The sequence below is a fragment of the Bos mutus genome, chromosome 19 (genome assembly GCF_027580195.1).
Source record: "Bos mutus isolate GX-2022 chromosome 19, NWIPB_WYAK_1.1, whole genome shotgun sequence".
In the NCBI taxonomy this organism is placed as follows: Eukaryota; Metazoa; Chordata; class Mammalia; order Artiodactyla; family Bovidae; genus Bos; species Bos mutus.
In genome coordinates, this window is record NC_091635.1 from 6,218,891 (window position 1) to 6,244,164 (window position 25,274).

The following is a 25,274-nucleotide window of genomic DNA, read 5'->3' on the forward strand; positions in this document are numbered from 1 at the left end:
GCCAACGATGCACACCTGCCTCCATGGCAGCCCTGGGCGCTCCGGGGGAGTCACAGCCCCACAGTCCCTTCTTCGGGGCAACTGGGTTCTGTGGGCCCCAGGGCGGGACTCTGAAGAAGGATCTCCTTGCCCTTTGTTAGAAACCAAGTGCTTCCCCAGGGTCCAGAGGCCCCTGAAATGGCACTAGCCCCAGGGGAGGCAAAGTGGGGCTGCTAGGAACCCACTTAGGGATGTTCTCTGTCTCCCAGAAACAGAGGCCTGCTTCTGCTTCCAGGTCGGAGCATAGCTTTGAAAAGTGGGGGAGACAGCAGGCAGGGGGCCCAGGAGGCCGTGATGCCGTCCAGGTGAGAACAGGTAAAAGCTGGAGCCCAGGGCATGCAGCCAGGAGATGATGAGGAGGAGATGCACTTGCCGAAGTAGAACTGCCAGGATCAGAGTAGAGTTTGGGTTAGGATTCGGTGCTTCCACTGCCAAGGGCCCAGGCTTGATTCCTGGTCAGCAGACTAAGATCCTGCATGCCACACCGTGTAGTTGAAAGAGAAAGAGAAAAGGACTTCCCTGGTTGTACAGTGGATAAGAATCTGCCTGCCAATGCGGGGGACAGGGGTTCTATCCCTGCTCCGGGAAGATCCCACATGCTGTGGAGCAACTCAGCCCAGGCATCACAACTACTGAGCCCGTGTCTAGAGCCCGGGAGCTGCAACCACTGAGCCCACGGGCCACAACTACTGGAGCCACTGCACGTGGCGTCTGGTCCCCTGACAAGAGAAGAAACCCGAGCACTGCAATGAAGGATGTCCCCCACCCAAAGCGACTAGAGAAAGCCTGTGCAAAGCAATGAAGACCGAGCACAGCCAAAAATAAATACATGTTAAAATATATATTTACGTAAAGAAAGAAAATGAATGGACAGGATGAGAGGAAAGGGGAAATCAAAGATGACTTAGAGGTGCAGGGCTCTCGGAGATGGCAGTGTCGCTGACAGAAATACCAGAGTCAAGCAGGGAATGTCTGAGGATAGAGAGGACTTTGTGATGAGTCAGGATGCAAGTAAGATGGGCTGGAACTGCCTGCTTAGAAGCTCCTCTTATTTTGACCAGCATGGGCCATCCTGGGTGGGATTTATGCATGAGGAGGAACAGAAAAGAAAGAAAAATAGCTATAGTGTAATTAATTAGAGGCCTCTTGTACTGATCCAAACAGATACGATTCAGGGGGTCTGAAATGCAAGCCTAGAGGGTGTTTTGTGTTTTGTTTTTTTTTTTCTTTCAACACATTTTGGATCTTCCTTTTTTTTTTTTTAACCCTCGTCATGCTCTTTGTTCCCAACCAGGGATTGAACCTGGCCCTGGGCAATGAAAGGACAGAGTCCTAGCCACTGGACCACCAGGGAATTCCCTGGAAAGTGTTTTTGATCCAGATGATCCATCTTCAAACGTACTGCTCCTCAGTGCCACTCACCCACTTGCAAACCGGCCAAGTGCTGTGCGCTGTCCCGGGAGCAGCCTGGGCCAGAGAACGGGCCGAACCCTTGGGAGCCCTGCGGAGCGTTTGGTCTCCACCAGGCTATCCTTGGTTTATCTATTTACCAACTCCAAGGCCACGGGCAGGTTCCTGACACTGTTTATTAATAACTGTACCTAACGCAAGCTCCTCGGGGGCAGCCAGGGAAGCCAGTCCCAGAGCACAGGCTGGCATCATGTTCTGGATGTGTGCCAGGCCGTCTGAGACAGTCCCGGGGGATGAGCAGCTCTTCCTTGCCCAGCTCCTTAAAGGGGGGATAAACCTCACTGGATGCCCCTCTCCCAGTCATTGTGGGGGTGCTGCCAGGCTCAACTTCAGGAGAAGACAGGAAAGATGGGGGCTTCTTCCATCAGAAGTGGGTGGAGCTTCACCATCACCCCGGAAACTAAGGCCCCAGGGCACAGGCCTGGCTCCAGGTGGTTCAGCAGGTTGGGTTCGAGGTGGGACCAGAATCCTGTTTTTCCGGGGCCTCCTGAGGCCAGGAATCTTTCCACCGTGCTCCCTGCAACTGCAATCACTGTTGTTCCCATCAAGGATGGGGACGACAGCGTTTGACCTGCATTTCTTGCACGGTATGGTAGCTCTTGGGCTGTCTTGGTGGCTCAGCAGTAAAGAATCCGCCTGCAATGCAGGAGATGCCAGTAGACACAGGTTCGATCCCTGGGTCGGGAAGATCTCCTGGAGAAGGGAAGGGCTACCCACTCCAGTACTTTTGCCTGAAAAATTTCAGGGACAGAGGAGCCTGGCGGGTTACAGTCCATGGGGTCGCAAAAGAGTCCCACACAACTTAGCGACTCAACATCAACACTGTGGGTCTTACAGCAGGCAGGGAGCCAGAAGGCACACAGACCCACCCATCGTGGCCTGCTGCTGCTGCTGCTAAGTCGCTTCAGTCATGTCCGACTCTGTGTGACCCCATAGACGGCAGCCCACCAGGCTCTCCTGTCCCTGGGATTCTCCAGGCAAGAACACTGGAGTGGGTTGCCATTTCCTTCTCCAATGCAGGAAAGTGAAAAGTGAAAGTGAAGTCGCTCAGTCGTGTCCGACTCCTAGCGACCCCATGGACTGCAGCCCACCAGGCTCCTCTGTCCATGGGATTTTCCAGGCAAGAGTACTGGAGTGGGGTGCCATTGCCTTCTCCGCATCTTGGCCCAGACACTGGGTTTACCCATCAGGTCCTGTTAGTTCACAGGGCTCTTCTGTGACAACCCAAGTGATACAGGCGTTCCCCTGCACGTGCGCCGGTGGGCAGCCCGGGCATCCTCCTCACCCGCTCTGTCACTGGACACTTCGTGAAGACACCGCGCCAGCGACACGAGCCTCAGCCACGGTGCCCGCAGCGACCATGGAAACATGAGGCTGCCCACTGCCGCCCGGGAGACGCTGAGAGTCGGACGGACGGACGGGCAGGCAGGCGGACGGGGCAGCCGATGCGCGTGGCCCGAGCGGGCAGAAAGAAGGCAAGGAGCACGGGCGCCCACGGGGCGGATGCAGAGCCGGGCCGAGGGCCCGGGGGTCGCCCAGGCCGTTCGCAAGTTCGGCCTCCCGGGTGGAGACGTCCACCTCCCGTTCGCAGCGCGAGGGGGGCGGGTCGCCTTCGGGGCCCGCCCCAGGCCCCGCCCGCCCCGGTCCGCGCCCTCGGCCGCGCGCGCCTTGTTGGTTTCGGGTTGTCAGGCAGCGGCCGCGCGGCCCCGGAGGCGGTGGGCGTGCGGCTCAGCCATGACCGCGATCTCGGCCTGAGCCCTTCCGCCCACCGCAGGCATGAAGGACAGCGGGGACTCCAAGGACCAGCAACTCATGGTGAGACCCCTCCTCCTTCTCTACCCCATCTCTGGCCCCCAGAACCCAGACTCTGCCGGCGGCCCCCAGACTGTACTGGGTGTTTCCACTAAGAGGACACTTAAGACCAGGGGCTGCGACGATCCTGAGCAACTTTGCCAAGTCGTGGATATCAAGAAGGAAGGCATCCTGGCCACCCTGCTAAGACCTGAGAAGTTGGCCAGGCTTCAGTCCCATCCCCCTTTACACCTTCCCACCGGGGGACACCCTACGGCCAGACTGCTATATGATCCTGAAGAGACAGGGGCAGGGGGCGCCCGACCCATCTTCTGGAAAAGGAAAGTGGAGGTTTCCTGGTGAAGGAGGGTACCTGGAACTGGTGGGGTCAGGAGGTTAGAGGGTTTTGAGGACCATAGGTGGGCAAGAGTCCCCACGTGCCAGAGGAGCGGGCACAAGATTGAGGGTGGCTGGTTATTGAGTTGCTGTCCATGTCAGGACTCTAAATATTTCAAAGAAGTGCTGGAAGCCACCTAGATGGCCCCCCAGGGTCCTGGGGACTGAGGCAGAGGAGGAGGTGTGAATGGGGGTCCAAGAAGCAGCTAGAGACAAAGACAGATTTCTGATTATCAACAGGGCCAGGTCAGAGTGATGAGGGTGGGGGAGACTCAGTGATCCCAAGGCCGAGGCGCCCTCCCAGCCCCTAACTTCTGAGATCTGGGGAAGCTCCTCCACCAGCAGGTGGGTGATGATGTAACTGAAGGATAAGGCAACCCCAGCAAGCCCCAGGCTCTGGAACATCCTGTCTGGCAGTTTAGAATTGTCTCTTTGCAAATGGCTTGCCTTGGCAGGTGTGGACAGAGGGGCTGCCCCTCCCATCTGTGGAGTTTGACTGAGGAGGCAGGAGGGCACTCTGACAATGAAGTGCCTCTGAGAGTGAAGGCTTCTTACCGGGCCTGCAGATGGCTAGTTATACCCACCCGCCCAGCAGGTGTTTCCCCTTGATCAGAAGAAGAAACACCTCCCCCTTCTTTTGGGGAGACCCACACCCAAGATGGGGACCCATCATCTCTCTCTGGCCGGAGGACAGAGAGAGGAGGGAGCCCCTGATGGCGCTGTCCTTGGGTAGGGATGTAGTCAGCACGAGGAGGGGAGGTTCCCTGGGCCTCCATCCCACCACCTGGCCGCCACGTGCAGCGCATCACTCACAGACGCACAGACAGGCTGCCCCGGTGCCAAGGGCTCCAAGTTCAAAGCCCAGGGGAGCTGCAGGTGCTTAATTCGGGCATGTGACTGATGCAGCCGGGAGGAGCAGACGGCTGTCTCCTCTGGGGCACAGGCTCCTGGGAAATTTATAGACACAGACACAGCCCACACGCTGTGGACCTGGTGCCCTCGCCCTGGATGGTCGCCTTGAACCACCAAGTTTTCCTCAAGATGAACCGGGCGTGGCTGGCTGATCAGAGAGGAACCCACGGGGCTTGTCTGAGGGAAGGATCCTGGGGTCCTCTCATCCTTCTCTCAGGGGCCCAGCACAGCCCTCTCCATCTAATCCCGGGGGTCTGACCTCCCCTCCCAGGTGGCGCTCCGGATCCGGCCCATCAGCGTGGCAGAGCTGGAAGAAGGAGCCACCCTCATCGCCCACAAAGTGGACGAGCAGGTACAAGGGGACTGTGGCCGGGAGCCGCAGAGCAAGGCAGGGGTCTGCTCTCATCTAGTGGGGGCAGGTACCTACTCACCTGGTGGAGGCAGGAATGACCCCTCCTCTACTCTCTGAGCTCTCGGTTGTACTATTGATAGCATCGTCAAGGAAACCACCGCCCTTCTTCCAGGAAGCCTCCCTAGATTGATCCAAAGAGAGCTAAAAGCTTCCCTGGTCCAGGGGGAAGTGAGCTGAGCCCTTTCATCCAGCCCGGAAAAAATTCACATACCTTCCATGTACTCATGACTTAACTTCCCCACCTTAATGGATCTGCTCCCCATAGGGCATGTGTTCCTAGGGTCACCAGACTGTTCATGGTTTGCAGAGTCTTTGGACGTCTGTTTGCTCTCTCGGTCTTCCTGTCACTATTATGAGCAGGGCAGGGCAAGCTCCACCTCCACTTACACAAGAGACAATAAATATTTATCAAGTACCCACAACACACTGGGGATAGTGCTAGGAGCCAGGAAACCACGGTGAGCAGAAAAGACCCTGTCTTCCTTCCATGGCTTTCTTGTGATGAAACGTATGAGTGTGTAGCCAGCAAGGGCTGCAAAGAAATGTATACTGCTGTGGGAGTAAGAGGGAACTTGACCTTGTCTCGGAGTCATGGAGGACTTCCCTGAGAAAAGATGCTTGAGCTGAAAATGCGGGATGAAGAGGAGCTCTTTAGGAGTGTGCTGAAGGGGGAATTTCAACCAGAGGGGCTTGTGTGTGAAAAGGCCCTGGGGTGAGAGGGGTGGTGGTACGCTTGGGTAACTTAGAAAAGGCCAGCGTGGCTCAGGCTGGAGAGAGCAGGGGTGAGAGGAGGCTGGAGGTGCGGGCAGGAGCCACATTGTCCCCCACGGCCGGGCTGTTTTCTGCTTGTTTGTTTGCTTGCTTTTAAAGGAAGGTTTTATTTTTGACATTTCAATCTTTTAAAAAATTTTTTTATTTTTGGCTGCATCGGGTCTTATGTGGGATCGTCATTGTAGAGCGCGGGCTTCCCTCTAGCTGTGGCCCCAGGGCTCAGCAGTTGCAGCACGCAGGCTTAGTTGTTCTGAAGCCTGTGGAATCTTAGTTCCCCAGCCAGGGATCAAACCTGTGTCCCCTGCATTGCAAGGTGGATTTTTAACCACTGGACGAGCAAGGAAGTCCCAGCCAGGATGTTTTTTGGGGTAGGCAGTTGAGGATCCAAGTGCGGGCTGGGGGTGGGCACCGTGGTGGGGGCAGCAAGGGCATTCTTGGTGCCTGGGTAGAGGCATCATGCTGCTCTAGCCTATGGGGACCCTGAAAGCGGCCACTTGCCTCCGGGAGCTCCGTAGCTGCTGCCGGCTTCTCCTGAGCTCCAGGGCTCATCAAAGCGGCAGAGTGTGCTGGGGAGCGGTCAGAGGAGTCGGGGTGGCCCCGCGTGGTGCAGAGAGAGACGCAAAGTGAGCACTTGCTGCCCTTGATCCTGGAAGGTGGACTCAGGAAGCCCGACGGCCATGATAAGAAGAGCACAGGCAGGCAACACAGCACGAGCTGCCGGCCTGCCCCTGGGGTTCCCACGAGCTGTGGGCATGGCGGAACTGGGTGGCACCAGCCTCCTGATCTCTCTTCCTCTGTTCCCCCTTGGAAAGGGGTAGCCTTCCTCAAAGACCTCAAGGAGAGCAGGGGAGGGCTGGGAGGCCCCACCTAAAGGCCAGCAGGAGCAGGATGTACGCACACAGCAGTCGTGCAGGGTGGGCTCTGCCTTCTACCAGCCGTGTGGCCTTGGCCAGGTTGCTTCCAGAAGCCTCAATTGCCTCCTCTGTGACTAACCCTTCCCTAAAGACTCTTTAGGGAGCGCACTGATGTGTGCACAGTGCTCCCCCAGATCCTGGGATGCAGTAGGCATTTAGTAGCTGTGAATTATCATCTGCTGGGCTTCCCTGATGGCTCAGATGGTAAAGAGTCTGCCTGCAGTGCAGGAGAGACCAGGGTTCGATCCCTGAGTTGGGAAGATCCCCTAGAGAAGGGAATGGCTACCCGCTCCGGTATTCTTGCCTGGAGCATTCCACAGACTGAGGAGCCTGGAGGGTTACTAGTTCATGGGATTGCAAAGAGTTGGACATTATTGAGCAACTAACACACACGTCATCTACTGTAAGTTCCCTACCTACTAAGGAGTTCCATCCCGAGAGCACATTCGTAAGTCCACTTTGTGCGTAAGTCCGACAAAGTTAGCCTAGGTACACAATTAACACCATTGGCTATGTAGTATTGTACTGTAATGGGGAAGGCAATGGCACCCCACTCCAGTATTCTTGCCTGGAAAATCCCAAGGACAGAGGACCCTGGTGGGCCGCAGTCCATGGGGTCGCTAAGAGTCGGAAACGACTGAGCGACTTCACTTTCACTTTTCACTTTCATGCATTGGAGAAGGAAATGGCAACCACTCCAGTGTTCTTGCCTGGAGAATCCCAGGCACATGGGAGCCTGGTGGGCTGCCGTCTATGGGGTCGCACAGAGTCGGACACGACTGAAGCGACTTAGCAACAGCAGCAGGAGCAGCATTGTACTGTAATAGGTTTATAATGCCTTTCACCCAAATAATATATTTAAAAACAAACACAAAAAATAAAGAAAGCCTTTTTAATCTGACAGTACGGTGCCTTGAAAAGGACAGTAGTGTGTACAGGGGCTGGCGAGGAGTGAACAAGCAAGAAGGGTTACTGACTGGAGGGGGCGAGGAGGTGGGAGATGGTGGAGCTGAAGGATCGTCAGCAGGAGGAGATGGAGGGCAGGCTGCAGTGTCATGCACGCCTGGCGCTGATGGCACAGGCTCCAGGTCCTTGCTGGAACCAGGTGTACCTTGGCATCTTTGAATGTTCGCACCTTGAAGGCTCAGTGTAGGGGACTTACTGGATTAGTGAGAGAAAGTGCCCGGGGTTCCTGGACTGGCTGATGAGAGGGGCCATCCATGAAGGGCCAGGGAGCTCCAGAGGAGAGCCCTCCTTCCCGGCAAGGCCACTGCCTGTTGGTCCCACGTGTCCCCAGGGCTGCAGGGACAAAGATGCTGTCTCTCTGCGCTGCTCCTGGCTCCCAGCCGGACTGGGGGCTGAGGACATTAACCGATGCTGATGGAAACGCTCTGGTCCAGGGCACAGCCCGTTGTGTGCCCACACACGGCAAACACAGGCTCCTTTCTGTCCCTGCCAGTAGAGAGGGAGGCTGGACTGCGCCTCCGAGAAGGTCCTGGGCTGGGCAGTGCCGACGGGCCTGCTCCTTTCTCGGCTTAGACATACAGAGGGTGGTCTGAGCGGCGTGGGCCCAGGACTCTCAATACGGACTCCAGGCCCTGCAGGGGGAGAACACTAGGCTTCTGCCCCCAGCATCTTCTCTCCCCACTGGGTTCAAAGATGCACTTGCCTGCGACTTCCCTGGCGGTCCAGTGGTTAAGACTCTGCCCTTCCCCTGCGTAGGAGTTTGATCTCTGGTCAGGTGACTAAGATAAAACAAGGATGCACTTGCCTGGCCTGCAGTTTGGGAGAAGCCACAGTGCGTGGCAGGCTGGGCACCTCTCAAAAACCAGCCACCACTCAAGTGCTCCGTTCCTCTGACCAGTAAGACCCCGGGCGGCCGGAGGTAAAGACACACAAGTCCAAGAAGCAGAATGGCGGACTTCTCTGGTGGCCCAGTGGTTAAGACTTTACCTTCCAACGCAAGGGGCGTGAGTTCAACCCCTGGTTGGGGAAGTAAGATCTCACATGCCTCGAGGCCAAAATTTAAGAAAAGGGCAAACTCCCAGTCTGGCCAGGCCCTGCACCCTGACCTCCGTGGCTCTTTGGTGACCCCCCAGGGCTCGTCTATGTCCCTGGCCCCCCAGGCCTGCATCATTGACCCCGACAGGGCTCGGGGCTGCAGGCTTGACCAGCCTCACTGATGGGCCAGCTGTTCAGCTCCTCCTTCTTGAGGTGTAGAGCCTGGTGACTGGCAGGGAGAGCGTGGGAGCAACCCCAGCATAACACGGCCATGGAGCCGCTTCCCAGCAAAGGTGCCGCTGGCCCAGGCAGCCTGCACAACGCCCCGCCTCCACTAAAGAGACTTCTGCTTGGGAAGCAGACCTGCCCTTGACCCAGCGGCTTCAGTTGCCCCCTTGCTTGTGGCCCTTCCTCACAACCCAGCCCCACAGAGGGGCTCCCAGCCCAGTCTGCCCTGGCCTGGGCTTCTAGGCTCTTTCTTCCCTCTGTGGTGGAGGAGTTACTTGCCCCCGTGCTCGGGCCAGGGGGTGGGGAGCAACCCAGAGGTCACACTACTGAAGCCCGGCCCTTGGTGGTCAGCAGGGAGGCCGTGCTGTCAAAGCCTGCCAGTCGGCGGTCCTAGTGGGGAGAGGTGGGCCTAGGCGTCCGTCACCTGCTGGCATGAGGGGGGTCCCAGCACAGCCTTGCTTGGAGCTGGGGGTTGTTCTCCTGGGACTGAGAGAGTCCGTGTTCCCCTGGCTTTGCAGAGGTGGACACGGGCAGGGCAGAGTGTCCTCTGCGGACCAGAGGCCGGTGCGTGCATTCTGAGGAAGCTGGAGCCAGGTTTGGATTTGTAAAGAGGAGGTTCAGGTGCCTGTGGTCTTACCTGCCCCACCCACCACCCCCGGGGATGTTGATTTGGGTTGACGGTTGATTTGGGGCGTCATCATAGCGCTGTCAACACAATGCCTTCTTACATGTCTCCAGGGCTTCCCTGGTGGCGCTAGTGGTAAAGAACTCACCTGCCAATGCAGGAGACATAGGAGATACAGGTTCGAGCCCTGGGTCGGGAAGATCCCCTGAAAGAGGGCCTGGCAACCCACTCCAGTATTCTTGCCTGGAGCATCCCATGGACAGAGGAGCCTGGTGGGCAACAGTCCATAGGTTCACAGAGTCCGACACAACTGAAGCGACTTAGTATGCACACGTAGACGTCTCCACGGGTTCCTGGATGCCCAGTGCTTCCCCAGTGCCTGGTGCGTGGTCGGGATTTAAGAGATGTTAGTTTATCTCAAGGGCTGACAGTCAGGATGGTTTCAGGCCCCGGAGATAAGTGAGACCCTGGCCCACCTCCTGCCCACCCGCTTCTGGCTTCAGGGCTTTCTATCTGGTGGTCCCCAGTTGGTCACTGCCACATATATATGTTCGGGGAAGAGTCCAGTAGGAGCTCAGTCTCCTAGCATTGGGGGTTGGGACTAGACTCTGATGCCAGACCCTTCAGGGAGTGCCCCTGATGACTGTAAAGTGGGGGAGGGCAGCCTGAGAGGGCGGTGGGGCCCAGGAGTCCCAAGGCTGGAAAAAGAAGCTCCCAGAACAAAGAGCTTCCTTCTCCCCACCCCACCCCCACTGCCCCGAGGAGCCCACAGCCCACTGCCTCTCCCCTCAGCCTCCCCGACTGTGTTTATCTGCAGGATTTAAGTCACCTGCCCATATGCATAATCCCATAATTAGCCTCAAAGCCCAAGTGTCAACCTCCCTGTACCCCTGGGGGTCCTGTCTCAGGAGTCAGGCGAGGGGCTTCCTAGTCTCTGTTTTCTCATCAGAAAGCAGGATGTTAATAACCTGCTCTGCCCGGCCCTAGAGCTGTTGAGAGGATTAGAGCGATCCTGTGAGGGTGAGGCTATTGTGAAAGATAAATAGAGGATAAGGTGGCAGGTGCTGAGCGTCAGAATCCGTGAGTGTTGTTCGGGAGCCAGGGCGTCTTCAGTCTGCTCACTGCCCCAGGGGCAGGGCCTCCCTGCACGCCCACCGCCCACCGTCTGGTTGCTTCCCGGCTCTGTGACCCCAGAGGGCCGAGCCTGGTGGAGCGTGACTTGGGAGAGGATTTGGGGAGCCTTTCCCTCCACCCTTAGCCACACCACCACGCATCTCCCCAGCCCCCTCCCAGCCCCAGACAACCACTTTCCATCTCTGTAGATTCGCCTGCTCTGGACAGTTCGTGGAAACGGGGTCCTGAAATGTGTGGTTCTTCGTGTCTGACTGGTTTCACTGAGCATGTTTTCAGGGTTCATCCGCGTTGTCGCCTGGGTCAGAGTGTCATTCCTTTTCGTGGCTGGATAGGATTCCATGCTGCTCTGCATCTGATCGACCTCTCCTCAGTTGAAGGACATTTGGCTTGTTTCCTATGTTTTGACTGTTATGAATAATGCCGCCAGGATGCAAGAATGCTTACACTTAGCGCCTGAATGGGTGCACGGCAAGCTGTGTGCTGTATTGTTGTGCTCAGCCATCTCTGACTCTGGGACCCCGTGGACTGTAGCCTGCCAGGCTCCTCTGTCCATGGGATTCTCCAGGTAAGGATACTGGAGTCGGTTGCCGTTTTCTCCTCCAGGGGATCTTCCAGACCCAGGGATCAAACTCGCGTCTCCCGCATTGGCAGATGGATTCTTTACCACTGAGCCACAAGAGCAATGGTTAAAAAGGCAGATCTGTGGGCCCAGTTCCCCAGAGTTTCTCATTCCGTGAATCTGGGCAGTGCTGGGAATCTGCATTTCAGAGGCTTCCAGGAAGACGGTGATGAAGGGATCAGCAGACCCTCGAGAAAGGCAGCCCTGGACCATGTCGGTCACGCCTCTGCTTACCCAGGTCCTCACAGTCCTGTAGGAAGGTGGGGACCTGGCCAGGATATCAGCCAGGTGTGGCTCTGTTGGGAGCAGTTGGCTGGACCTCGGTGGCTTTATGAGCTCAGCATTCTAATCTTTTTTCATCTAGCCTCAGGGCTGTCAGGGCCCTGTAACACCCTTCCTGGGATCAAAATCTCCTTTCTTGAGTACCCACAGGATGGTACAACTAGAAATCTGACCAGCCATGAATTTTCCTTCTTAAAGAACAAACAAATGCAGAAACAGCTTTACAGAGGTGATATCCAGCTGGAATCCGGCTTTTGTTTTGCTGTGTCTGGTTTACAGCCCGAGAATAAAGGAGCTGTGGGCTTAGTAACCTGGACTGGAAATGATGTCTCCTGAGCTAGGCACCCCCTCACATTCCTGTTCTCTGCTGGGGCTTCCCGAGCAGGTGAGGGGTGATGGGGTGATTTCTTCTCTCAAGGCTATGGCCCTGTGGGTCCTCCCTGACTTCTGGCCAGGGTGAACGTGAGGCCCAGAGAGGTGGTGCAGTCTTCCCGGGGTCACCCAGCAGTCTGAAGCCTGAACCCAATTTGCACATCGCCCCCGGCTCAGAGAACTTCGCTGCCAGTTTGGTGGCTTGAGGGGGAACAGCGGTTTTCAAGCGGGGGTAATTGTGCTCCCCCGGGGGGCATGTGGCAATGTCACCCCTGGAGGAGGCAGTGCCGGGGCCTCCAGTGCCGGAGGGCTGCTGCCAACCATCCTACAACGCCCGGGACAATTCTCGCTCGCAGTGGTCCAGCCCAAAGCATCAGAAGCGCCAAGACTGAGGAACCCTGAGCCATCCACAGGCCAGAAAGACGTGGTTAGTGCTGCTCAGCTGATCAAAACCCCGCAGCTTAGCGCTGCTCAGCAGGAAGAAGTCCCCACACGCTTTGTTCCTGGTATTTCTCACCTAGGAGATGCTGGGGAGGAGCCTGGCACCTTCTGCGGCCCCATCTATGGATGACATGTCCCTCACCCAAGTCTGAGGCCCCCCCTAGCTCCCCAGTGGATCTTGGGTTTCCCAGCCCAAATCTAGAGCTGTGCAAAGATCACAACTGGCCTTGAGTCAAGAATAGGTCTGGGTGTGGGGCAGTGAGGGCAGGGAGAGGCAAGCCGGGGCCTCTGCGGAGTCAGGGGGCCTGGATCAGCGGAGACAGGGCCCTGCCATGTGCTGCCACCTGGCCCAGCCCCAGCCACGCCTCCCACCCCACCCCCTGCCAGTATGGGGGGGCCCTGTGCCTCTTGTGTGGTCAACGTCCCCCTTGAAACCTCCCAGAGGCAGGTGTCCAGCATGCTACAGGTTGAACATGGACACTTAAGACTCAAGGATTTTGTGAAAGGACGCTCCCAGGCTGAGCCCACTGCCTCCGGGCTGAGGGAGGGCCTGCCTCCGGGCAGGGGGTTGGGGGGTGATGTATCAGTTTCCAAGGCTGCTGGACCAAAATACCACAGTTGTTCAGTCACTCAGTCGTGTCCGACTCTTTGAGACCCCACAGACTGCAGCACGCCAGGCCTCCCTGTCCTTCACCATCTCCCGGAGTTCTCTCAAACTCATGTCCATCAAGTCGGTGATGCCATCCAGTCATCTCATCCCCTGTCGTCCCCTTCTCCTCCTGCCTTCAATCTTTCCCAGCATCAGGGTCTTTTCTAAGGAGTCAGCTCTTTGTATCAGGTGGGCAAACTATTGGAGTTTCAACTTCAGCATCAGTCCTGCCAATGAATATTCAGGACTGATTTCCTTTCGGGTGGACTGGCTTGATCTCCTTTCCTCTACATGTGTTTGTGTCCTAATAGCCCCCTTTTATAAGGACACCACCGGACCTTATAAAAGGGCCACATCCTAACTCAACTGATTACATCTGCAACAACGCTATTTCCAAATAAGGGCACACTCGGAGGGGCTGGGGAGTTGGACTTCAACATTTAAATCTGGTGGGGGGGGCACAGCTCAACCAAACAGAGGAGCATCCCCCCGCCAGGCCTCTGTTATTCCAGAGGCAGGGACAGGAGGCCTGGTTAGGAGCCTGGGTTCTGGAACCCAGTGGCTTTGAATCCAGTGAGCTCTGTTGTTGGCAGTGCAGCCTTGGGTACCAGTCTGACTCCCCATTACAATCTTGCGATAATGAGGGCCTGCTCTAAGTTGTCGGAGAAGATGAGAAAGTGTGCAAAGCATTTAGCACTGCACATGGCCCCAGTGTGGCTTTATTTAGAAAGCTTTCCTTGGGGACTTCCCTGGTGGTCTAGTGATTAGGACTCTTGTGTTTCCACTGCAGAGGGGCATGGGTTCAATCCCTGGTCAGGAAAGTTCTAGAAGCCGCAAGGTGTAGCCAGAAGAAACAAAACATTCCCTGGGCCGATGCTGGGTGCCAGTCTGGGTGACTTTTCGGAGCTGCTTTGGGCAGGGGGGCGGGGCGGGCAACACGTGCTCACAGAGGGGCCCCTAGGTCTCCTTCTGTGGTCATCTTGGGTCTGTGCTCTCGGAATTCCTGGCAGTGAGGACAGGAGGAAAAGTTCCTGAGCTCTCGTTCCAACCCTGAGAACTGCTGGTGATTCTGTGCTGAGGTCACCTGCCCACAGCCTGCCTGTCACATCACGGCCTTGCTCGTGTGGCCCCCTTGACGCTTTCCCACCTCACGTTCCTCCGCCAGTTCTTGCTCATCCTTTAAGACTTGGTGCTGGGACTTCCCTGATGGTCCAGTGGTTAAGACTTTGCATTTCCAGGGCAGGGGGCACAGGTTCAATTTCTGGTCAGGGAACTGAGCTCCTGCTTGCTTCATGGCATGCCGGAAATTTTTTAAAAATAAAGTAGATATGCAACAAGGACTTACTTCCTGATGGCTCAGTTGATAAAGAATCTGCCTGTAGTGCAGGAGACCCTGGTTCGATCTCTGGTTCAGGAAGATCCCCTGGAGAAGGAAATGGCAACCCACTCCTGTATTCTTGCCTGGAGAATTCTATGCACAGAGAAGCCTGGTGGGCTCCAGTCCATGGGGTCGCAAGAGTCGAACACAACTTAGCAACTAAACCACTAAGCATCAGGGATTTACTGTATAGCACAGGGAACTATATTAAATATCTTATTAAAAAAAAAAAAAAGAGTTCTGGTACCTCCTCTTCCAGGAAGCCCTCCTGCAGTGGAAAAGCTGGGTCGTGTGCCCCCTCTCTGCACTCTGCCTGCCTCCCAGAACCCAGCGCTTGTTACTAAAATGGTCTGTTCCCCGCTGTACTCTGAATGTCAGGCAGGAAATCACATCTCTCTCTGACCCGGAGGGTATCACTTAATGCCTGGGTTACATGCAAGGTGCCCAGCAGTTGTGGTCACTCGGCCCAAACTCACTGTGCTGCCTCCGTGGCAGCCCCGAGCACCCCACCCTCACCCCAGCCCTCCGCAGCTCAGCTCCAGTTCACCTGGCCGAGGGGCACAAGGGCTCCATTGTGTGCCCGAGTGGACAGGGAAGGGGGTGATGCTCTGAAGAGTGGGGTGCGGGCAGGGGTCCAGACAGATGGAGACCCAGACGAAGCCCTCTTTTAAGAGGGGCTCGTGGCAGCCGTGCTGACAGTGTCCTGATTCAGGAGGCTGGATGTCAAAGGAACCAGATGCCCACGGTGCCCATGAACTTGGCAGTGCCGAAGGTCATCTGAAGGTGATCAGTGGGGGATGGGCATCTGTGCAGGCTGCTCACCCTCCCCTGCACTGAAAGCCCCCAGAGGGTGCCCCTCGGGCCACTGGCGCTCCTGGTGTGCCCAGGAGCTCTGACACCGAGGGTGAGAGCCATGCAGCTGGTCAGGTTCCCTTGCATCCCTCTTCTGGGACACATGCCTGGGGACTTGTGGGCGGATATTTCTTCATTTGGGTCTGACACTTGATCAGGGCTCCTGCTGCTGGTATTAGGGCCCGAGCCAGGAAGTGGATCCTGGGAGAGGCTTACATGGCCCTGGGGCTGAAGCCCAGAGGAGGTGGCTGGAGACAGGTGTGCACCCCAGATACACTGCAGGCCCCAGTGCCCTGCACTCGACTCGCTGTGGCCACCCAGGCTTTAGCAGTCTGTGAGGGGGGCCGGGGCAGTGGCCTCCTCGTTTTCCCTGCAGCAGTCTGTGAGGGGGGCCGGGGCAGTGGCCTCCTCGTTTCCCTGCACAGAGCCCCAGCCCAGCCTGTCTGGGGCGTCTCCTCTTGTGACTCTGGAATCCCACCTGACTGACTAAGACCTCTGCGTGAGGGTCCCGGGCTCGGGCCTCCTGGGAAGCTGTCTTACCTCTTCCTTCTTCCCTCCACTGCAGGTCTCAGAGGAGGGCCCTGCTGGGACCTGGGAGATGGGGTGGGGTGTCTTTAGGCCGGTTTAGATGCCGTGAGCACCAGCGTGTACCTGCTGGGAGGAGCCTGGTGGGAGCCCCAAAGCTGCGGTCCTCCCAGCACCGGGGGCTCCTGAATCCTGGTGCTGGATGGGGGTGCACCCAGAGGGACCCCTATACATCTCCTGAGTCCACGGTACTGGACCGGGCTCCCAAATCAGCCTCCTCTGTCTGCCCCCCAGGGGCCAGCCTCACTCCTTGTCTCCTCTCAAGCTCTCTTTGGGCCGTCACTGGCCCTGACTCCCCTGCTGACCCCGGAAGGGAGCTCTGAGACCTTGGGGTGGTCCCAGGGCAGCCCGTCCGCTCAGTGTCTTGTCCTATGTTGGGACTTGGTTGACCTTGACCCTGGCGCTCCCAGACGCCATCCCTCTCTCATCCGGCCCCTCCCACTCCTTAAGGTCAGTGGTCAGTGTGGACATTGGGGTGGGCCTGGGGCTCCTGGGTGACTGCTCGCCTCCCCTTGGGACCTTTGCAGATGGTGGTTCTTATGGACCCAATGGAGGATCCCGATGACATCCTACGGGCGCACCGCTCCCGGGAGAAGTCCTACCTGTTCGACGTGGCCTTTGACTTCACTGCCACCCAGGTGAGGGGGCGCCTGGGCCTGGGGACACACGGGATCCCCTCTCTGCCCTCTGACTGACTTGAGAGGGAGCCCTTAGGGGACCCTGGCACCGAGCCCCAGGAGACCCTCCATCACTCACTCTCTCCCTGCCGCATCCCCACATACACACGCATGTGTGAGCCTGCATAGCGCATACAGAGCCGTCTGCGTGGACACACCACGGTCAGCACACAAATGCCACCCTCCACAGGGACCCACACAGCACTCCCCACAGGTGGCCCCTAGGGGAGCTGCAGGAAGGTGCTTGAAGCCCATCTGGTGCTGGGAGGGGCGCCTCAGGGAAGCTGACACCCTCCCAGGGACCCCCATCTCACCCATCCGTGGATGCTCCAAGGAGCAGGTGTGAGGCGTCCTCTGGGCTGGGGGCTGGGAGCCAGCTGTTGGTGGGGAGGGTCTCAGGTGTCCTGAGCACTCTTGCAGGCTGGCATTCCCTGCCCCCCCGACCCATGGGGGGAAAGCAGAGACAGCCATCCCCCTTCCCACACCCACATCTCAGGGCCCGAGGGCTCCAAGGATGAAACTGCCTCTTGGGCATCAGGGTGAGCCCGCGGGCCCGTGTGCTCTGCCCTGGCTGTGCCCAGGGCCCTGATGGATCTCCTCTTTCCTACAGGAGATGGTGTATCAGGCCACCACCAAGAGCCTCATCGAAGGCGTCATCTCAGGCTACAATGCCACTGTCTTTGCCTATGGCCCCACAGGTGAGGGCGAGTGCCCCCAAGAATCAAGCTCCTCACCCTCTACCTCAGAGCTTGTCTGGCCCAGGCCGCAGCAGGAATCAAGGACGTGGCCGATTGAAACTGCCCTCTCCCAGAGCCCTTTAGACCCAGAGCCCCACCCCCAGCCAAGGATGCCATCTTCTCCCCCTACCCCACCTCCCGGCCACCTGGGAGGCTCCAGCCTTGAGGACACCCCCAGGTTTGCCAGGGGCCCCCGTGCTCCCAGTCTCCATCCTGCTCACCCACCCATCCTGCTCTGCCCCAGGCTGCGGGAAAACCTACACCATGCTGGGCACAGACCACGAGCCCGGCATCTACGTTCGGACCCTCAACGACCTCTTCCGTGCCATCGAGGAGACCAGCGATGACATGGAATACGAGGTGTCCGTGTCCTACCTGGAGGTGAGCCCTCGGCCCACCCCGTCCTGTGGGCTTGGGCCAGGAGGTCCACAGGCCCGGGCTGGTTTACCTCCCAGGGGTCAGGTCAGGGGGCAGTTTCCTGGGGGCGCTCGTCACGGCTGCTCTCACACGTGCATGTGGTCGGCCTGACTTTATAAAAACTCAGAGAGGTTAGGCAACTAGATAGCCACAGTTCCGCGGTCACACAGTAAGTGGGGGAACAGGAATTCAGACTCAGGACCCTGCGGCTTTAGAGCCGGGCCCTGCCCACTTGGCTACTCCAAAGCTACCTGGTCACTGCACACAGACCTCAGCCAGCCTCCCAGAGGCCATCCTCTGGACCCACTCCTCCACTTCCCTGGTGGCTCAGATGGTAAAGAATCTGCCTGCAATGCAGGAGACCCAGGCTTGGGAAGATCCCCTGGAGAAGGAAATGGCAACCCACTCCATTCTTGTCTGGAGAATCCCATGGACAGAGGAGCCTGGTGGGCTACAGTGCATGGGGTCTCAGAGAGTCGGACACGACTGAGCCAACCCTGTTTGCTTTGCCAGGCTACCTGTAGGCACTCTGTATATGTAGGTACAGGTGAGAATGTTACATACACAGACAGGCTTAGACCTGCCAGCCTTCTCCACCTTGACATAGCCCCCGATGCCCACCTGTGGGAGTGCTATCACTAGGCAATAGCAGATCAGTGTGGGTGGGGGCCCACAGAGGCCAGAAGCGGCGGGAGAGCCACTGGGCTAGGCTCCATCTGGCTCCTGGCCTCCCTGGCTCCCTCTGGAAGCTGATAATCTCCTGGGTGACAGCTCAGGAGGGGCAGCGAGGCATTGCTGCCAGCACCTGCTCCAGCCAGCATCGTGTTGACTTAGACAGCAAAATGCACTTCGATGGCCGTGGCTAGGGAGGCTGGGTGAAGGTACCATAAGGGTTGCCTAGCAACCACCAGGGCTTGGCCATGGGTTAGGTCCTATCCTCTGCCTGGTGCCCGGCCGGCCTGCTACCTTCTGTACCGTTGGCTCTGGCAGCCCAGTATTTCCCCCCTGGATGCTGAAGCCCCCTTATGCCCACCCCATAGGAAGGAAGGAAGGGGTCCATCTCCTTAACCCAGGGTTTCCCTGAGAGGAGCCTGGAGCTCTCGGGAGGGATGGAGAGCCCGGCTGTTGCCTGAGCCTCCTGCTCTTGGTCTCCCGTTAACGTCTGTCCCCTGCCCCTCCCAACCGGTCCCATCAGATCTACAATGAGATGATCCGGGACCTGCTGAACCCTTCCCTGGGGTACCTGGAGCTGAGGGAAGACTCCAAGGGAGTGATCCAGGTGGCTGGAATCACTGAGGTCTCCACCATCAATGCCAAAGAGGCGAGTCTTGTGCAGCCAGTCGGGTGGTGGAGGACACTAATCTCTGTGTGTGGGGGTATGACCAGAGGCGGCAGGGCTCTGCAACCAGGGAGCCACTGCAGTTCAGGTGGCTGGAGCTGGGGCAGACACAGAGGACCCTGGATGACACGCCCCCGGCCACGCCGACCCTGGGACCGCCAGGCACCCAGCCTCCCAGTTGACAGACAGGCCCTGAACACTCGGCCCCCACAGCACACGGGCGGCTGACCCAGCCCTGCCTTGGGCCCCTTCCCAACCTCGCAGAGGCAGGACTGGGGAGCATCCCCACAGGCCCCCAGGAGTGGCCTCCCTGCTCTGCCCTGCCCACCCAGATCATGCAGCTGCTGATGAGGGGGAACCGGCAGAGGACCCAGGAGCCCACGGCCGCCAACCAGACGTCCTCGCGCTCCCACGCCGTGCTCCAGGTGGCCGTGCGCCAGCGCAGCCGGGTCAGGGACGTCCTGCAGGAGGTGCCGCAGGGCCGACTCTTCATGATCGACCTGGCTGGCTCTGAGCGGGCCTCCCAGGTGAGGCCGGCTCCCCCCGGGGCTGGGGGCAGAGCTTGGGGGTGCGGGGCAGGGAGGCTGGCCCACCCCGCTCCCCAAGGGGTGGAGTGGGGACTGTCTCAGGGAGGGCGGGAGTGGGGGGTGCTCCAGAGGGGCGGGCACTGAGGGATGTCACAGAGGACAGAAAGGGTTGGCTGGGTGGGTTAGGGTACCCCAGGGAGATCCCCCCCGCCCCGGCCAAGGGGCTGTTTTGTGGGAAGGGGCCTGGGAGTGTGAGGGTCTCTCCAGGGAAGGAAACAGTGTGTGTCCCAGAGGACCTGGGGAAACAGCCAGGAGAATGAACGGGCCCGGTGAGGAGCTGGCGCCCCGGGGAGACGATGTCCCCTGAGGGAGGGGACCCTGCCCACCACATCAGGGAGAGAAAAGAGCCTGCCACCCACTTGTCAGTGTTCGTCCCTCCCCATCGCCGTTTGCCCAGCCCTGCCACCCTGGCCCCCTCTTGTGGGCAAATTCAGAAGTTTCGTGGTCGCCTGAATCCATGGGCATCTCACCATTAGCACTGAGGCAAACGCAAGCACCAGGGAGAAGCAACAAGGGTTTCATGTTGGAACACGTGGGGTTGGTTTCCACAGGGTGGAGTGGGAGAAACACATTTTCTTTCCATAAAGGCCTGAGGGCTTCCTGGAGGAAGGGGGCGGGGAGCAGCCAGTGGGGAGAGGGTGTGCCCTGCAGCCACCCGATCCCAGCTTCACCAGGCTGGGCAGAGATGTCTCCCAAGGGTGGCAGAGCCTCCTGGGACTTGGTCCTGTCCTGCTCTTACATCCATTCACGCACAAATTCATGCATTTCCTAATGCACAGGTTTCCTTTTTTTTAAATATTTACTTATTATTTATTTATGTATCGGCTGCTTCGGGTCTTAGTAATGGCACATGGAATCTTTAGTTGCAGCATTCAAACTCTTAGCTGTGAATATGGGACCTAGTTCCCTAACCAGGGATCGAACGCAGGCCCCCTGCATTGGGAGCGTGGAGTCTTAGACCCTGGAACCCCAGGGGGTTCCTCACACACCTTCTTATACACATATGCACGCTGTCACATGTACACATGCAACTCACACACGCTCACACACCCTTCCCCACGTACACGCAAACTTCCATCCTTCCCCTCTGGAGCCTGGCTCTCTCTCTAGAGCCGGGAGCCCACGGCCGTGAGGGCTCCCAGCTGAGCTGCCTGGGAAGTCGCGACATCTCGCCCTCGGCGCTGCCCTTAACTGTGCCAGTGGGTCAGTCCCCAGGCAGACGAAGAGCCAGGCTCTCAGCCCTCCGTGGGAGCATCCTGTCCCCTGCTCTTGTCCAGCTTGCGTGCTCAGTTGCTTTGGTCGTGTCCAACTCTGTGACCCCATGGAGTGCAGCCTGCCAGGCTCCTCTGTCCATGAGATTTTCCAGGCAAGAGTATTGGAGTGGGTTGCCACGCCCTCCTCCAGAGAATCTCCTAGACCCAGGGATCGAACCGGTGTTTCCTGTGTCTCCTGCATTGCCAGGCAGGTTCTTTACCACTAGCACCCGCCTAGGAAGCCCCACTCTTGTCCAGAGACCTTCTTGTTCTCTGACCTTCTGGAATGCCCTCCCTGGGCAGAGGGCAGACCAGGTCCTCAGCGTCTCTTCCTTGCAGAGCCCTGGGGGATGGGGAGAGGGTTTACAACCCAGGATGGCCTGGGGTGGGGAGTCATACCTGCTGCTCGCCCCCCCAGACACAGAACCGTGGGCAGCGCATGAAAGAGGGGGCCCACATCAACCGCTCGCTGCTGGCCCTGGGCAACTGCATCAATGCGCTCAGCGACAAGGGCACCAACAAGTACGTCAACTATCGCGACAGCAAGCTCACCCGCCTCCTGAAGGTACCAGCTGCCACCGGGCCTGGGCCCTGGGCACCCGGGGTGGGGCTGCCAGCTGCACAGAGAGAAATACAGGATGTCCAGCTGCATGTGAATAAATAACAGATAAATAACGAAATCTGGTTTGGGTATCAGTATGTATGTCCCATGCCATCTTTGAGACATACTTATACTTTAAAAAAAGCTCACTCATCCAAATTTCAGATCTAAACTGGGTGTCCTGTGTGTTAGGGGTTTCCAGGTGGCTGAGGGGGTAAAAAAAAATCTGCCTGCAATGCAGGAGATGGGGGTTTGATTCCTGGGTCAGGAAGATCCCCTGGAGGAGGGCATGGCAACCCACGCCAGTACTCTTGCCTGGAGAATCCCATGGACAAAGGAGCCAGTCCACGGGGTCTAGAAGAGTCGGACATGGCTGAAGCAACTGAGCACGCGCTCGCCGGCCCCTGTTTGCGAACAGCGGGGAGGAAAAGAGGTTGCATCTGAGCATCTGACCGCCCCCCTCCCACCCAGGGCTGTGGATTTGAGGGAACTGGGAGTCATCTGGATTTGGGGGTTCAGGTGGACAGTCAGTCTCGTGGCTCCCAGAGGCTGCTGTTGTGGGGTGAGGGGCGCACTCCTGGCTGGTCTCTGAATGCACTGCTTCACCCCGCCACACCCAGTTCCTTTTTGGAGAGGAGGGAGCCATTCTGCATGATTTGTGGGATCTTAATTTCCCGACCAGGGATTGAACCCTGGGCCCTCAGTAGTGAAAGCATGGAGTTCTAACCACCAGACGGCCAGGGAATTCTCCTCAGTTCCTTTTATCGGGTAGCGTATCTGAGTTAGGGGGTCGTTAATCCCATTTGCAGACGAGGACACCGAGGCACCAAGAGGCTAAGTAACCTCCCCAAAGGCTCCCGCCAGTAAGTGCTGGATGGAGGGCCCCAGCAGAGGTCTGGCTGGGCTGATGGCAGAGCTGCAGGTGACCTAACGCCGGGCATCAGCCTGCCAGCATCACTGCACCTGCAGGCTGGGGGTGCGAGAGCCGGCTCCTGCCACCTAGAAACCGGAGGGAGCTGAGGGTTAGGGAGGTGAAGGAGCTTGCTTGAAGTTGCTCAGCTGGTCACTGCCACGCCCAAGGGCTTTGCCCCCAGGCCCCTGTAGCCCCGCACACTCTCTCCGTTGAAGAGGGCAGGGCTAAGCCCGGGACAAGGGAGGCAGTGGCCACAGGCCCAGTTCACTCCATCACCAGCCTCGCTCCAGCCAAGACAATGGCACCTTCCGCCGTCAACAAACGGGGTGACCTGGATGGCCCGAGGAGATGGCGGAGAAGCCCAGGACCCCTCAGAGCTCTTCCCGCTCTGGTTCCAGCCAACCTTTCCTCATCCTCATGTATATGAGCGGGGGAGGAGGAGAGCTGGGAGGCCCTGACTCAGATGCTGGAAATTTTCTAACATGAGCTTTGGAGAAGAAACGGAGAGGGAAGAAGCGGGGAGGCGGCAGAGGGGGCGGGAAGGTCCACGGGGTGCTCGGCACCAGCACCTGTGAGTGTGTGAGAGAGAGAGAGATGCACACACATGCCACGAGGGCATCACGAGCGGGAGCAGGGTCCAGGGAGGCAGCCCCCTGCTGACCGATGCCCGCCCCCGGCCCGCCCAGGACTCCCTGGGGGGAAACAGCCGCACCGTGATGATCGCCCACATCAGCCCAGCGAGCAGCGCCTTCGAGGAGTCCCGGAACACCCTGACCTACGCCGGCCGGGCCAAGAGCATCAAGACCCGGGTGAGGGGCCCCTGCTCTGTGCCCCCAGGATCTGCCCTTCTGGGCCAAGATTCAAGCCCCCTGACTGACTCCAAGGCCTGCCACCCCCAGCCCCCCGAACACACACACTGGACTGAGCCGCCACTGATCTGGCCCCCTGTGACTTGCCAGGAAGCCCACAGCTTCTGAGGGGCTCCTTCTCTTTTCAAACTTTATTTGGCCACGGTCAGTCTTTGTTGCTACGTGTGGGGTTTCTCTGGTTGCGGCGAACTGGGGGCTCCTCTCTAGTTGTGGCCACTGTGGTGGGTTCTCTTGTGTGACGTGGGCTCTGGGGCGTGTGGGCTCAGTAAGGGTGGCTTACGGGCTTAGCTGCCCCGTGGCATGTGAGATCTTCCCAGACCAGACACCAAACCCATGTCCCCTGCATCGGCAGGCAGACTCTTAACCATCGGACCTCCAGGGAAGTCCCGGTCCTCCTCTTGCTCAAAGTCTGTGCTCATCCCCAAGGTCTGTGCCCCGAGCCCCACCATCCCCTTCCATCTTCTGTTTTCATCTTAAAAGATGCTCATTCAGACCTTTACTCCTCCGAAGGCCCTAACCCCGACAGTTCCAATAGTGACTGTTACTGAGCACTTATACTGTGGGCCCTTTATCAGTTCATCTCATGTGACCCTCGAATGAGGCAGGCGTTATTTCTGTCCTCATCTTACAGCCGAGGACAGTGAGGCTGAAGGGAGCTAAGCGGCTTCCCGGCTGGGGAGGAAGGGCACTGAGCTCTGCCCAGTTTTCAAGGTTTCCCTACATTTTCTGATCAGTGTGTTAGAATCCTGGCTATCTATGAGGTCATCTGGGCCCACCCATGTGAAGAGTCTAAGAACCTAACCAACATTCTCCTAACATAGCAGTTTTCCAGCTACTGTGTCAGGAGCTGGATGCTTTATCTCTACTCTCTCCATTAAGTACTTAATGGTGGGAAGAGACCCTTAAAAGAGCGAATTGATAGTTCAGAATATTATTAATAGCAGTCACGCCAACAGCAGGGAGGCCAGTGGGATCCCACGGACCTCTTTAGAGACCGTGAGTGGGAATCTGAAGGGTGAAGAGGAGACTCCAGAAGGGAGGGAGCAGTAAAGACAGAGGCTCCTAAGGCAGGGAGGAGGTGGTGTTGGCGGCAGAGGTGGGGTGAGGAGAATGCTTCCTCCACTGGAGCAGTGAGCCAGATGAAACTAGAGAGAGCAGTGTGCCTTCAACACCAAATGAAGGAATCAGGACATTCTCCCAGCAGTAGGGAGCCAATGAAGGTTGAGTGGCACAGAGAGCCGGGGCTTGGGGGTGTGGCACATAATTTTAGGAGTATGCCTCTCTGGTGGGGGCATGTAGTTTGATAGGTTGTAGGGTCGGAGGCAGGGCTTCCCTGGTAGCTCAGGTGGTAAAGAATCCGCCTGCAATGCAGGAGACCTGGGTTCAATCCCTGGGTTGAAGATCCCCTGGAGGAGGGCATGGCACCCACTCCAGTATTCTTGCCTGGAGAATCCCATGGACAGAGGAGCCCGGCAGGCTACAGTCCATGGGGTCGCAGAGAGTCAGGCACAGCTGAGTGACTAAGCAGAGCATAGAACAGGGTTGGAGGCGAGGAGGTCATTACTGTCAACCAGCAGAAAAAGAGGGTCCCCACTGGCAGGCCCTGGCCCCCAGGTGACTGTACCCCGCCCCCTCCCCAGGTGAAGCGGAACCTGCTAAGCGTCTCCTACCACATCGCCCAGTACACGAACATCATTGCTGACCTGCGGGGCGAGATCCAGAGGCTCAAGCGCAAGATCGAGGAGCGGGGTGGGCGGAGCCCGGACCGAGCCCAGCTGGGGCGGGGCGACATCCGCCACATCCAGGGTGTGTGCCTGGGTCTCCGTGAGCCAGAACCCGTCTCCCAATGCCCCTCAGGGTGCTCTGCGGTCAGACAGTGCTGGCTTCAAAGCCGGACTCGGGCTCTTTCTGGCTGAGTAGCCTTTAAGCCACCCGTCCTTCAGCTGTCAAACAGAATCGTGATCTCTGCCTCAGAGACCTCACCCGAGGATTCGGTGGTATCAGAGTGAG

The 25,274-nt window shown here is 58.1% G+C and overlaps 1 protein-coding gene across 4 annotated transcripts in view; it reads left to right on the forward strand.

The window, feature by feature from the left end:
* Nucleotides 1–3,185: 3,185 nt before the first annotated feature.
* Nucleotides 3,186–25,274, forward strand: part of KIF19 (kinesin family member 19) — a 36,615-nt gene continuing 14,526 nt past the window's right edge. For 2 of the 4 annotated variants that reach the window (XR_011467862.1, XM_070389025.1), the window contains exons 1-10: nt 3,186–3,324; nt 4,880–4,960; nt 16,399–16,509; nt 17,159–17,246; nt 17,530–17,666; nt 18,898–19,023; nt 19,374–19,568; nt 21,300–21,446; nt 23,082–23,204; nt 24,905–25,070. Coding sequence is in view for 3 of the 4 variants with exons in the window: in XM_070389025.1 (XP_070245126.1) it covers nt 3,286–3,324; nt 4,880–4,960; nt 16,399–16,509; nt 17,159–17,246; nt 17,530–17,666; nt 18,898–19,023; nt 19,374–19,568; nt 21,300–21,446; nt 23,082–23,204; nt 24,905–25,070 (1,213 nt within the window). In the remaining variant the exon portion in view is untranslated. The remainder of the gene's footprint in view (nt 3,325–4,879; nt 4,961–16,398; nt 16,510–17,158; nt 17,247–17,529; nt 17,667–18,897; nt 19,024–19,373; nt 19,569–21,299; nt 21,447–23,081; nt 23,205–24,904; nt 25,071–25,274) is intronic. The other 2 variants (XM_070389027.1, XM_070389026.1) reach the window with 2 other exon arrangements.